General features: G+C 31.2%; 1 protein-coding gene across 6 annotated transcripts in view; it reads left to right on the top strand.

Moving 5' to 3' along the window:
• Positions 1–15752, top strand: part of EPHA7 (EPH receptor A7) — a 178354-nt gene that overhangs the window by 2717 nt on the left and 159885 nt on the right. For all 6 annotated transcript variants that reach the window (XM_011956033.1, XM_011956031.1, XM_011956032.1 and 3 more), the window contains exons 2-3: positions 2159–2223; positions 5803–6472. In XM_011956033.1, coding sequence (XP_011811423.1) covers positions 2159–2223; positions 5803–6472 — 735 coding nt within the window. The remainder of the gene's footprint in view (positions 1–2158; positions 2224–5802; positions 6473–15752) is intronic.

Here is a 15752-nt window from a genome sequence, read left to right as displayed (position 1 = left end):
CGGCCCCGCCCCAGCCCCGGGGCGCCAGCCTTTGCCCACGCGGTCCTTGCCTGGGTCAGCCAGGGCGCGCCCCCAATCTAGCCCCTCTCCCATCACCTCTCGGCCCTCACAGCGGGGCGCGGAGCCCCGGAGTCCCAGGCCTGGTCCCCAGCGTCCGGGTGAGCCGAGGGACTGACTGCACCTTCGCGGGCGCAAAGGGAGGTTGGCACTCTGCTCCGAGCGGGAAGGGAAACGCGGTCTCTTGAGGGTTTAACCAGAGAGCCGACCGAGCAGAAGAGAGACGCACTGATCACTTGAGAGCAGCTTCTGATTAAACATTCTCGGGCCGGTTTCTGTTTTGTTTTAATTTGTTAGTTTGTTTCTTTCTTAACTTGTTGGCCATCACTGCTCTCTGCTTAGGTCCTTAGCTTTCACCCCCAGGCTGAGCTGAGGGGTTGCAGAATGGCAATAAACGGTAATCTCGCAATGTTTATTTCACACTCGGAAATGACCCAAGAAGGTCACTTGGATTTAAAATCCTGTTGTCTATATTCAGCACACAAGAAAAATAAAATAAAAATAAAGAAAGCATCTCAAAAAGAGTAGAGTACCTGGCCACCCACATTGTTTCCTTGTGCTTCATCTGTATTGTTGAGGATAAAAATAAACTTTAAAAATTACTTTTTATATAAATTCGCTAGTCCAGCGATTTATCGATGTTACAAGTTGAAATACAAATTGGCATTTTAAAAGTGTCGTGTGTGTGTTTCTCATTTGAAAGGGAGTCAAATGTTTCTGATCAAGTTTTTTTTCTTTTTTTCCTGTCAAAGTCTCCCTGAGAGTCTTAAGTGTAAAACACTAAACAAAGAAACAAACAAACAAAAAATCCTAGTGTCTCTATATCTATTTTCATTTACAGTTAGTACTCTTGACTAGTGTGAAGGAATTAAACACATAATCAACTGTTCCTTTAAACACATAATCAATTGTTCCTTTGTTTTCTTATCGTAACAGATTTTTCTTGTCTTTCAAATGCATATTTTTATCCCTAGTGATTGGGTTGTATAATTATTAAACGATCATACAAACATGTATTTTAAGTTAAAATTTTAACATTTTGCTGAGACTGATGTTAAGCCTATTGACATACTTAAAATATATTGAGTATTATTTCTGGACCAATTGATGCATTTGTCAAAATGGTGTAGAGTCAGATAAATATTTTTAAAGTGTAAAAACTCATGTAACTCTGAAACCAGTTTGACCAAAAGAGTGAGTGCTTTAGAAGAGAGTAATTGTCCAAAAAAGAAATAAAATGTATCAAATAGAAATATTATGTGTATTAATATATGAAATTCTAATGCATTCTCATATTGATAGTATCAGGAGCATTTATAACACTTTATATACATATTAAATTAATTGCATTATGCTTTTTGATAGCATAAAAGTGAAGTACAACTGTTTAGAAGTCAAGTCAGAGTTTATACCATTTTAAGAATTAGCTATCACTTTGAAAATTTAGAAATTAAAAAAAAAAATGCCGAAAAAACTGATGTTTGACTAACCTGAATAAAAATCTTGCAAATAATAGGCAATTTAGTTTTCTGATAACATTGCTTAACATAGTTTTAACATTTCTGTATTCATTTTAGCTTAAGAAAAGACACTGTATGTGAAAATATTTTTTTAAAAGATAAACTCCAATTATCAAAAGACAATAGAAAATACTGCTGGCAGAATGTTACAAATTAATGACTGGATCAAGAGTAATGTAGGAATTATACCTTATTATGTTCGTATGTTCATTATATTTGACAAAGTTCTAACAGCTCAATGGTTTACAAAACTCTAATATATAGTTACTGTAGAATTAATATACCACATATAAAATTTCTACCCTCACTTTTATTCTAATATTGCATTTTAAGATTTATTTTAATATTGTAATTAAAGAATAGCAAATATAATATTGGTGTCTTAGTATGTTTTTTCCTTTAAGGAAGTGGAATATTCATGTATCCGGAGGGTATTCATATCATTCATTTACATAAATAACTACATATCTTAAGTCATAAAATGATAGTCATATAAAAAGATTCACCTTAAAAATGTTTACATGTGTACTTTGTGCTTAAGTGTTTCATGTAACATCTGGAAATACAACTTTCTTTTTCAGTACTACTGCTGGATTCTAAAGCACAACAAACAGAGTTGGAGTGGATTTCCTCTCCACCCAATGGGGTAAGTTTTTTTCATCATAAAATATCACTATTTATTTTTAAAACTAAAAAAAAAAAAAAGTTTCCCTTCCCTCCAGGGTCATTATTCACATATTTCATGTATAAACTGTTCAATTCCAAATATCTTGTCCAGTATTATGTTGTATTTATAATGAGACATTGAGTACTCTGATTAGAGAAGGTATACTTAGAACTTGGGGAAATGGAAAAAACAAAACCTCATAACCATAGTCTTTTGAGTTCTTATTGTGTGGAATAATACCTCAGGGTCCAGGCTATAAATGCTAACTAATTACAGCGAACATTCCTTTCACAAACTCACTTAAACCTCTTTAGTTGCTTCATATTTCTAGTATAATCACCATGTCAGTGGTATATAATTCTTTAGAACAGTAAGTAATCAATCTGTTTTCCTCTTTTTAAAACAGTTCTGACATCATTCAAAATATACTTTGAAATATAACTAAAAACATACTATGTTCAACATTTTGGTGTACAATTTGCTGTAACATACTATATAGATTCTCCAAATTTATATTATGTACTATCCGCTGTTATTTAGCAGAAATTATGGCAAAACCTGCACATATTACAATAAAAATCTGCAACAGATATGAATGACGATTGTCCAATAATAATCTACCGAAATATTAGTAAATCTTTAAAAATACTAACAATTATTTTTCATCTGTAAATACAGCTCAGTATCCATGTCTTCAGGTGTTATTTTTAATTGTGAGAGAGGGCACATTCTTTATTCCTTATCGAGGAAGAGGGCTCTGAGAAAGGAGAAGATACCCTATTGCTATTTAAGTTTGTCTTTGGCACCTTAAAAAAAATCTGAAGTCGAAAACGTGTGGAGTATAAGTTATGATATAAAAACTGTAGCATATTTTGCAAAGAGAATAATGAAAGTTTGAAAGAGATTGTAGAGATCATGAAATCAACATGTCAGGAACTGGAAGTTTAAGAATGTAAAATATGAACAAAACAAATCTGTTTAAAATACAGTTTTCATTAAATTTAATTTTTAAGAGATTTCTTTCATGCATATTGTGGTTATCTGTATTGGTTATGATAAATTATCAACAAATGACAACCATTTTACAGATTAAATGTAAAAATTCCATGAATTGGAGGTATGAATATAATACCTTTCTTGAGAGAAGTGGTTTCTGTGAGTAAAATAATATACGTTATAGACAGCCATTCATGATAAAAAATGAAACACCTTTCTTGCCAATGACAGATGTAGCCCATTTTCTACCATCCATCAATTAAAACAAATAGAGATAGAGGATGGTTTTATCTCTGAGGAGAGGTAAACTGATATATGATTGTAGTATTTCATCCATGTAATATACAAAATGACAAATTGTGACTGTCAATGTTATCTTGGACTCAAATGAGTATTTTATCAGTCCAAAGTATCTTGAGTTAATAGTTAACCCTCCATATCTGTAGGCATCAACATGTAATATTAGAAAACAATTGATCGACGATATTTTCTATATTTGTGCAATAGATTAGTTCACATGTGACTAAATACCTAACTGTAAAGAAAATGTTCCTGAGACATAAGTTTTGAGAAAACATTTCTATAAACATACCATAAAAATGCAGTGTCTGAATGAAGACATTTTTCCCAATGGCATCATTTGTGGAAATGTTCATAATGTCTTAGAAAGTGAGATAATAAAACAATAGTTGTGTTAAATGAATTTATGTAGTCTCAATGTTTGTAATCTACATCATAGTTTTCCTGAAGCATTCTTCTCTGGAATAAAATTTTAAGTAAAAATAAAAATTAATTGGGTTTCACGGGTAGTAAAATTGATTTTTCTTACACAGAATAAAAGAATAAATTTGTTCTTGAAGTTAGATAAAGGAATTCTTGGGATATATTCTTTTAAAATAGCTTTGGTTTCTTCAAACTGGGGAGTTGTTAAAAAGGAACACATTTGTCTTTGGAGCATTTGATTTTTGGTATATATCATTACTAGTTTTACTTCTTTTTGTAATTTCAGTCTAATGAAGAGACTGAAATCTACCCATCCAAATGGATGCATTTGGTTATATTTGGCTGATTGCCATTCAGACTGTAGGCAGCTAACTGAAACAAAGGGAAGATATGCACACTGTTAACTAGTCACAAATGCCAGCTGAACTGAGTAAAAACTGAACATTAAAATGGGTTCTTTACTACATTTGAGTACCTTTCATGATATTAGGCTGTGTATAACAAAATCATACCAAATATGTAACATCACCAAAGAAATTTCTGAATTGTATTATATTGCTAATTTATCAGTCTTGTTAATTTTCTAAGGACTAGTTTTAAAAGTATACATTAATGTTGTACAGAACATTTAAATAAATCAATACTCAAATCAGGTATTTTAAATAAAACTATTTACCACATGATTTTTATTTTCTCATCTTCTTTTCTTGAAACAATAGTTTAAATATTGTATGCTATGCAACTTTGGACTTGAACACAAATGTTTTGCATTTGGCATTTTTAATTGGGAAAATTAATATTAACAGATGACAATTTCATTATTAAGACATCATAAATACAAAGTGGGAAATATTTTAATAATTGTAAGAAAAAAACATATACTACTATTCATTTAGGCTTTTAAGGCTCCTATGTGAAATGCTTTTATTGATTAATGAGCGGCAGAGAATGTTATATATGGTTTAATAGTTTGAAATTGTTGCAAATTCTGACAAATACACTTTTTTTTCCTTTTTTGGGAAAATATTTAATATAGATTTGTTTGTAGTGTACATTATATCAACATATAAATGGACATTTTTAAACATCTGATATTTTTCCTGTCAGAAAGTGACTAAATATGATCCAGCATGCAGATTTGCCATGTATATTTGATTGTCTATTGAAAGCAATTTATTTATAAAAATGAATCATACTCTTATAACTACTTATTTATAGTTATGTGGCTTTGTGTACAATATTATATATAACACTGGAATAAATAAATAGCTCTGTAAAATGTTACTTGCTTACATCTCATTTTGAAAAGATTGTAAAATATTCCAAATTATAAATATCAACATGTTGTTGAATACTTTTACATTTCGGAGTACTGTTGGCATTTTCTTCTTCATGTTTTTAAGTACGCTGTAATCGTAAGTAAGATATGGACACTTAAAATGTCAACTGACTTATCAAAAATCCTGCCAGGCATCCATACGTATATACTTTCACTGGTAATTTAAATAATTGTGAGCTTTAGTCTATAAAAATTATAATCTCAATGAAGAATGTAAACATAAGCAAAGATGTAAAAATAAAAACACTAATATACTCCCAAAAAGATATTAAACAAAATGAAATATTTATTGTATGTATACACAAAGCAAGCAGCGTAAGTATGTTCCACCACCAGGATGAAGCAGAACCTGGAATCCTGCATTCTCTGGATTATAGTTTTGCCAGGATAGGAATCAACCTAACTTTTTCAAAGATCCTTGTTTGTGAAGTACTTGCACTTTCAAAAGCAAAATGTTATTTTTTGCTGAATGCCTGATGAACTTTTTTCAACTTTTGCAGTGGGAAGAAATTAGTGGTTTGGATGAGAACTATACCCCGATACGAACATACCAGGTGTGCCAAGTCATGGAGCCCAACCAAAACAACTGGCTGCGGACTAACTGGATTTCTAAAGGCAATGCACAAAGGATTTTTGTAGAATTGAAATTCACCCTGAGGGATTGTAACAGTCTTCCTGGAGTACTGGGAACTTGCAAGGAAACATTTAATTTGTACTATTATGAAACAGACTATGACACTGGCAGGAATATAAGAGAAAATCTCTATGTAAAAATAGACACCATTGCTGCAGATGAAAGTTTTACCCAAGGTGACCTTGGTGAAAGAAAGATGAAGCTTAACACTGAGGTGAGAGAGATTGGACCTTTGTCCAAAAAGGGATTCTATCTTGCCTTTCAGGATGTAGGGGCTTGCATAGCTTTGGTTTCTGTCAAAGTATACTACAAGAAGTGCTGGTCCATTATTGAGAACTTAGCTATCTTTCCAGATACAGTGACTGGTTCAGAATTTTCCTCTTTAGTCGAGGTTCGAGGGACATGTGTCAGCAGTGCAGAGGAAGAGGCGGAAAACTCCCCCAGGATGCACTGCAGTGCAGAAGGAGAATGGTTAGTGCCCATTGGAAAATGTATCTGCAAAGCGGGCTACCAGCAAAAAGGGGACACTTGTGAACGTAAGTAATATGTCCTATTAAAACTCTACTTTGTCTTTTTACATTTCAATATCATACATTTTAAACATTAATAGTTACTTGAATAAGTGAATCTGCTCTGTACCAGAAGCGCATTTCTACTGTTCTTAAACAAAGTCACCATTGAACTTAGTGATTGCCCTACGGTAGCATCTGCACTAAGTGTATATAATCAATATGGGTGATAAAGATATTTGTTACTAAAATTTAATGTGTCCTATGCTTAATATGGAAGTCAATAGTTGCACGTTGGGCTATGGAGTTTAGAGAGGAGTCTGGGTAGTTGAATTTGTAGCCTGGCAAGACTGAGGTGACATTTAACAGGATTTAATGAGATGCCATTCCTCCTATTTTTAAACCCATATTGTCTGGGGCCTTGAGTAGCAGTAAATAGGAGGTTAAGAAGGCTGTTAATAAGAGCTCTAGTGACAGGCAGGGTGTAAACGAATACATTTATAAACTTGTAGATTTATCTTATACAAATACTATAACTTTGATACAAAATTTTCAAATTTCACTTACTAAATCTCTGTGGTTACTTCTGCGAAAGGTGTGATTTTTATTTTTGGACTAAATACAAAAATGACCACATTTTTGTGGAAGTGGGCCAAAGTAAAGTTTTAGTTATTATAGTACATCAATTGCATGTTTTGAAACAATCACTTATGAATTAGTAAACCTTTTTCTTTGTTTTATAAAATCATTTTTTTTCTCTTTCCTAGCATTATGTGGCTAAATATTTAAAAATATGTCATGTGGGCCTTCAAGATTGATAGATATTGTTTCTAGGTTTCATGAAAATAAATTATAAAGTTACATTACTAGTGTATCTTTTTAACTTATGATATATAAAACATAATACATTAAAAATAACACATATCTATATATATATTTTACGCCAAAGCCAGAAGCACAGGCTTTATACTTACAATTCTTAGTTGAGCTAAAGGGGACCACTGATAATAATAGCTATTATAACTAACTTTTATTGATAACTTAGTATGTGCAGACATTCCTCCATTTCCTTTACATACACAAGCTTATTTAAAAAGGTGGATATCATTATCATTTCTATTTTATACAATTAAAAAATAGAGGATATCAAGATATCCAGTTACATTAGTAATATTTGTCTAAGCTTACCTTCAAACTTGGGACATTCTGACTTTAGAGCCTAGGCAACAATATTGCCCTAGTTTCAGTCACAAAGCAAGGAGAATCCTAGGAAATAGGATTTATGGCTCATAGTGTTTAGGTGCCTCATATACGTATGTAAATTGGATTATTTCCCCATAAAATTCTCATTCTAGTGGAATATTTTTAAAATTAAGTAATTTTTTAAAAATTTAGACCTGTACTATACAGTACTGTACCCAGGAGCCACATGTGGCTCTTAAGGTTTTGAGAAGTGACTATTCTAAATTGAGATGTGCTGTAAGTATAAGGTACACACTGGATTTCAAAGCCGTACTGCAAAAAAAAAAAAAAAAAAAAAAGTAACATATGTCTTTAACCATTTTTAAGTGTTGATTACATGTTGAAATAATCATATTTTAGATAAACAGGGCTAGAGGATAATATTAAAATTAATTTCAGCTGTTTCTTTTACTCTATTTTAGTGTGGCTAGAAATATTAAAATTACGTTTGTGGCTCACTTTATATTTGTACTGGATATACTTTTTAAACAGAGTAACTGAGCAAATATCTTTTTCTGTCCTATTCAAAGAGTTAAATACTTCATGTGGCTGGCTGCTAAGCATGTAAAGTGCCTATGGCTCTGCACTCAATTATCATCTTCACCAGAGGTGACATTGTGAAGTGAACTCTGAGCAAAACAAATGGAGATGATACAGGTTCAGGTCCCATAGGCCAGTTTAGCAGTCTCCTTTTATGTCCCTGAAGGAGTCAAGCCTGTCTCCCATTGTCCTCTTTCCCTTTCCCTCACTGGCAGTATTTCTAATTGAGTAGAAAATCCTGCAGTTTCCATATATGTGGAAATCAGAAACTGATGAAGATTTATCCCTGCTTGTAGGCAAAATGCTATTCCACTGGGTAAGTATAGAAATATTCTCAGTGATGAACTGATCAATTCAATGAAAGGCAGTGTTCCAATTGACAAGAGGTTAACAGTTACTTGAAAGTGATGGTGGATTCAGCAGTAACTGTTACAAAAAATTTTAGGAACATTATTGCACTTTAGCTGTGAAAGCAGTTTCAATATTATGCAGATCTTGATTGATAGGAAGGAACTTAAACTTTCACACAATTAAAATGTGAAAAATAACAAAGCAGAAATACGTATAAAGGTACACAGTTAAATTTATATGAGAAAAGATAGGAAATAACATTAAAGGCCCTGTGTTTTAAAGGTTTTAAAGAAGATTACAGGTTTTTGTGGCTGTTGTTTCACTTTTTGCAATTTAACTCATTTATTTGTTAAGAAAATGTGGTTTCCACATTTATTTGTAAGAAAACGTGAACAGGAGCTGCTCGAGTTTTATGCTTCTAATTATAGAATTTAGTAAGAAAAGCAGTCTTAAACCACAGTAAGTAGATATATTTATCATGAGAAATAAACCTCAAGTTATTTCAAATGAAAAAAATCATCTCATTAAACATGGTACTATAAAATTACTTACATTTGTCAAATTTAATTGGAAGAATTGAAACATTTTACTACCAAAATTATTGTTAGGTATTTAAAAATAAAATAAAATTACTCCACTATCATCTTCATTAATTCTGCCTCTGAATACTTGAAATTAGGTGTTAATATTGTAGTAACAGTTCATTAAAAAATAAAAAAAAGCATGGTTTAAAGGAGGCAAGATGCCGCCTTAAGTTTTAACCGAAAGAATATGTGTGCGTTGTTATAAGTCAAGTAAATTGCTTATGACATAACTTTCTTAATTTTTAGCCTTGGTAATGTTGACAAAGGAATTAAATACCTTCTACTTAACTATGGAACTATGTTCATTTGCAAAAACACTTCCCTCCTTGGCATAATTCCAATGCATTGCTGCAAGAGTACTTGCCTCTGGAATCACTCCAGGCTTGCCTTTATAGTATTCTTCCTGTTTCGTTTCAATAATCCTGTTAAGTGTTTGAAAACAAATTCCACTCCCATATTAAGGAAAACTAATGTGTTTGGGAGAGGATGCTAGTGAGTCCCTAGCCAAATGAGAGTGGTTAGCCACTTAAAGGCAAGTTTATCTGGGCACATTTTGAAGTAGCAGCCTATTGTGATGTTTGCTGGAAGACAATATGAAATGTGAATTACTATAAAAAACTGATTGTTGGTTCAAACAGTTGATGTAAAAGCTTCTCTTCATGACTGAAAAAATAGCTCAATTTTGAAAATCAAATGCTTCTTAAGTCTACTAATATGTGGAGAACTTCTGTCCAATTCTTAAACATAGTATTTTTATGAAGACATCTCTTTATATTGATTTAGAATTTATAATTTCATTTAGTATACTTTTATTGGCATTTTTTAAATTTACAAGTTACATAACAACTTTGCAAACTAGTCAATATATTTTCTTAGATTAAAAGTTACAGTTATTTGAAAAATTGAGAGATCCTGTTATATTTTACACATGTAAACTGAAGCTCAGAGATATTAATAAGTAACAAAATTGGATAAGAATTCAAAAATCCTGTTTACCAATTCAAGTCTTTTTTCCCCACTCCACTACGTCCCTAAAATTTGTTCTGGACTTTATCCAGTAGATTTTAGTTACTAAAAACTAATAAAACTTTATTCTATGTAGGGTGACCATATGCCCGATATGCCTGGGATAATTTTTTTTTTAATTAACACTGCTTCCTTTTGCTTTGAAAAGTGTTTTTCTCTGATTTGGATGATAATCTTACTTGCAAAAAATTCTCCTCATTTGGAAGTAAAAAATTCAAAGACATAAGATTTACATGCACATATATCAGAATATAGAAATGTGATTTACTTACATTACTTATATTGCTTAATTTAAATTTTTTGAAAGCAAATAAGTAAAATTTTTCTTTCTCATGATTTCATGTAAAGCGGAATTCAAATAATCATACATTTATAATTTTTATAAGAAATTTTACTGATAGCAGTTTTTTAATAGTTTCTATTAATGTTAAGAGGTCTATTATTATTTTAATAATATATAATTTATGAACATATGTATAATTTAATAAATGAAACAATACATTCAATTTTATAGCATTAGCAATATTTAAACTCTGTTTCTTGATCAACGTTTTTGAAAACTACTTTATTTTTGCAGACAAGTAGCATGTAATTTGTACCATGAAATTTTCGTAACAAATGAGTCTTTATATAGTATTTATAATCATGTGTGTGTGTGTATATATATATACACACAGAAATGTAGGAAACACCAATGGGTTAATAGCTCAGATGCTAGAGTCAGTTTCAAAATGCTGCTTTCACAACTTACTAGGAGCATAAAGTAGGACAATCTCTCTAAACCTTAATTTCTTTAAGTATAAAATGGGGCTAATAAAAATAGTACCTCCCTCATAGGGTTCTTGTGAGAATTGAATGAAGTAATGTATGTACAAACCCTAAAAATAGTATGTGGGACATAGCAAATAATCAATGAATGCTTATTATTAATAATACAACAAGGAATTTGCTAAGTAAAGAAACTTCATGGTGATGAACAAATGAACATCTGTCTCACAGGCCACAAATAGTTAAATATCCTTTAATCAAGTAATTTAACACCTGTTAACTTATCTAAGAAGGCATTTCATTAAAAACAAAAAATCTTTTACGTAATCCTTTTTTTCTACTAGCAGTGTATGTAATTTTAATTATTGAAAATAACCCAAATGTCCAAAGTTAAGGCATATCACCTTGATTGAACTTAGTCTATAAAATATCAATGATGCTATAAAGGAATTTTGAATTTGTATTAATAATTTTGAATGAAAAAACAAAAATTTGTATAAAATGATGTTTAGAATTATGCAAAATATACATAGGAAAAAGAATAGATGATAGGCTAACAATGAATGTATCCATGTAGTGGGATTGTGGGTGATGTTTTGTTCTGTCTATAATTCAAAACATCTTGAACATTAACTTTTATTTTTATACACTATAATTTTAAGTTCTAAGTAACCAGGTAGCTTATATAAAGACAACTTGAATTATATCTTCAAAATGTGGGTTTTTACATTAAGTTGGTTTCTGTATAACAGGGCTCAGGTACTACAGGAGTAAGTGGCAAGTATGGTTTAAATTATATAAAAGGTAGAAGATATTAATAGAAGGGATTCAATAAATACAGCTCATAGATTTTGTTCGTTTTTAATTGTTAATAGATACCAAGTCCTATTTTAAGTACTTGCATGTGTTAGTAATTTAACCTTAAAGGGAGGTGTTACTAATTTAGTCTAATAGAATGAGACTATTATTACCCAGTTTAAAAGAGAAAAAATACTCTTGCTGTAAAAAGTGTCTCTCTCTCTTTCTCTCTCTCTAAACATGTATATATATGATTATATGTATACATATATACGGTTATATATCTTATATAAGTTTTTATGTATATAAATTCATGAATAAAAACAATGTAAGGAAACTGAAGCATAGTGATGGTGGGTTAAGTACTTATAATCACAGAGTGGTAAATTGCTGTTTAATCAAGCTAGTCTGGCTTCAGAATCCTTATTCCTAACCAATACCCTGGATCATGTCTTTATAGAGGAACATTTTATCTATTGCAAAGTCTCTTATGAACATAAACTTTTTTCAGAACATCTTGAAAGGTGATACAAATCTGAACATTTTCTTTCATTTATCATAATTACAAAATACATGTCTACCTTTCCTAACATCCTAAGTATTTCACTTGCTTTGTCATTCTCTTTTTGATTCCAGTTCTTTCTTTAGATGGTCATCAGATTGTATTTTGTAAAACACAACATGGTATCATTATTCAGAAAGCTTCAGGCTTTTAATTACCTAGAAAAATTATCTGTTATTTACACTGACATTTTAATTTCCTCATCTTCACCTTATCTTCTTTTCTAACTTTCAGTCACATTTTTATCACAGTTGAAGCCTCTGCTCCCTCTGCTTGCTACTGTTCTTTCACTCTACCTTAAGCATGCCCATAGATATTTCTACAATATCTCATTATTTAACATTTGGCCTCAACTAAAAAGAAAAAAATTAACAATTATGTCTCTCACAAGTTTCTATTATATCTTAATTATATACATTCTTGAAGAGGCTTCCCTAGCTTCTTTTTCAATTCTGATGTTGGTTACTGGCAGTACCTTTCTTCTTGTTCTTAATCTATCTTGTTTTTTCCTATGTAGGTGCCATTTCTTTTCTTATGGTCTCCCTGTTGTAGAAATTCTGCCTTTCCTTACAATACCAAATTAAATACCACGTATACCCTGTTAGGTGATCTCTCCTTTATCTTTTTCTTTTTTTTTTTTTTTTAAGAGTTGAGTGTTGCCGTGTTGCCCGGGTTGGAGTACAGTGGCTATTCACAGGCACAACCATAGTAGATCATAGTACACTACAGCCTGGCACTCCTGGGCTCAAGTGACCCTCTCTGCCTCCACCTCCCAAGTAGTTGGGACTACAAGCACCTGCCATTATTCCTGACTTCTTCTTTTGAATACTTATACTTTGCCCTTTCCCTAGGGGAATCATTGCATGCTATTTTATTTTATTCATTGTGTTTTCCTCTTAAAGACTCTATTTTTTTAAACAGCTAAACCTTGTGATTTTTTTAACCTACACACCATGATACCTAGCAGTGTTTTACACCACCTTAGCCTTCCAGTAAATATTTATAAGGTTTCTTAAAGATTTACTCATAAACTACCCAATGCCAAAGCAAATATTTTTTTCTCTGGATTCATTTAATTCAATGAATTTAAATTAATTTCAATGCAATTAATTTAATTTCCTGTATATGGCTAGTCTATATGAGTAGTCTTAAACTTTGTGAGGATGGGAATACTTAACTACATTTCATTTTCCTCATAGCAAATAACAGGATAAAATGCTAATAATTAGCAAACATAAACAGGACTCTCTTCTGGATTTGAGGAATTTATTTGTGTGAAGATAATATAACAGTTATTTGTTGTCACATTCTCATTCTCTCTTACTGTCCTTATGTTTTCTTTTCAATTTCTCCCTTTCCCTCCTCTGAGGAAACAAAAGGCGTTTCACCCTTGTTGTCATTATTTATGTCTTAAAAAACAGAGATCTAAGAGCCTGATACCATTTTCTATATTAAGAAGGTCTTGAAGTGTGTTTATATTTATATTATATGGGAAAGCAACTTTTGTTATAAAATTATATTGTTTTGCTTCCAAATTATATGTTGTAAATATTAGCTTGGATTGCAAAGCAAAAAATAACAGAAAGAAACAAAACATGATAATTATCCCTAAGCTAATATTACCATATTGTCTCTATAAGTAGGAAATTACATAAATTCCATATTATGTCAAAATGTTTTTTTTTCCTCTTTGGGTTATACCTACACATATTACCTTTACAATTTTTTTACACCCTTCATTAAAGGATTCATATTCAGAAACTAAAATACTTGTTTTAGGATATTTTTGGATAGGTAACATACACAGATCTGGAACAAATGTCATCCCTGTGACACAGTTCCACAGTATATTTTCCCAGGTACAACTATTGTTAGTAGTTTCTTGTGTACTTTGCAAAGGTAATTGCTCTTACTTTCTTTAAAAACATGCGGAAATACCATTTTGATGCTTAAAATTAGAATCATGTCACAATTTCCAATTAGAACATTGTAGGTTTTAGTTGAAATTATACTTATTTTTACCCATATTTAATCATCTTTGTTCTTACAATGCATTTGACATGGTACTTATTCAGTAAATAAAGAAGGATAGAAAGAACTGATGAAAGGGGGAAGAGTATAAGGAAATATGGAAGGAAATAGGAAATTAATGTGTCTGATTTAGTTTTCTGTGGTTTGTTAGTTTAGTGTGACTTCAGAGTGTTTCTGATTAACCTAACATTGGGATGTATATGGTCAGTCTTTTAAAAATTTCTAGTGGAAGTTTAAATTGGCATCAGTTTCTGGCAGACAGTGTTATAATACAAATCAATTATGCCTTAAAATTTTGCAGTTGATTTGATTTTTCTGTGTAATTTGTAGCTATTTTCTCTAAGATAATCACTAATCTATGAAATATTCATGATGTTATTTTCTGACATTAGTTATTTTGTAGAAATAATATTTTCATGGGAGAATTTTGACACAGCTATATATTCGGTATTTTTCTCTATGTCCATAGAAATATGATACATGAATACCAGAGGAAAGATTTCAGAAAATCTTTTTGTTTCAATTTTCCTCACATTTAAATAACTTTAAATTACCTCATCCCCTGCAAAATGTCTCACATATTTAGTTTTATGGATGCTTGTCTTCATTAGGATATTCATGTAAGTTTAGCATGTGAAAAGTAGAAGGTCACATGCACATACAAGTTTTTATTTTTTAATCTGGTAGTAAAATAACTCAATTTAGAATTTGGTTCAAATTAATGAGTTATAAATGTTATTTTTTGTTTTCTACCCATGTTACACACTTTGTCTAAAGTTATAGAATCTGAAGGTATGTGTTGCAATATTAATCTCGAATGGTAGCATTTCCCAGGAAACCAAAGTGATACATCAGCTGAAACAAATGTGCATTATTTTTCTTACATTCTGTGATTTTGTCAAGAGTTATGGAAGGGTTATTATTTAATTTACTTTGTTTAGTGTCGATGAATGACATAAGTACAAAGAAACCCAGGGAAAATGCACTCTGGGTTGTAATAGTTTGGACGTTTTTTAATGGTTATATTTTTTATGGATTTCGATTTTTTTTTCATGTTCTTTAGTCATTTAAGTTATTTACTGCTGATGATTATGTTATATGTTCCTCCTAATGTATTAAAAAATCAGGGGGCTTTGAAAGGACACATACTGTGTTTAATATTTTGTTTCACGTGTCACCCCATTAATACCTAGTTTAGCCCCTGGACCGTGGTGGTGGTAGCCTCAGACTTACTCTGAATCCATTAACACTGAATTACAACTTTGTATAGAAAACCTAGATCTGGAGAAGAGATCACTGTGATGCTTTTATGAATAAAGCATAATATCAATCTGATACAATATTAACTACCTTTCATACATTTATCATTTTTAAGTTGAATGATTCAACGATCTATTACATTAGT

The sequence above is a fragment of the Colobus angolensis genome, unplaced genomic scaffold (genome assembly GCF_000951035.1).
Source record: "Colobus angolensis palliatus isolate OR3802 unplaced genomic scaffold, Cang.pa_1.0 Scaffold409, whole genome shotgun sequence".
Lineage (NCBI taxonomy): Eukaryota > Metazoa > Chordata > Mammalia > Primates > Cercopithecidae > Colobus > Colobus angolensis.
Note: the sequence above shows the minus strand (reverse complement) of the source record. Positions and strands in the feature narration are given on the sequence as shown.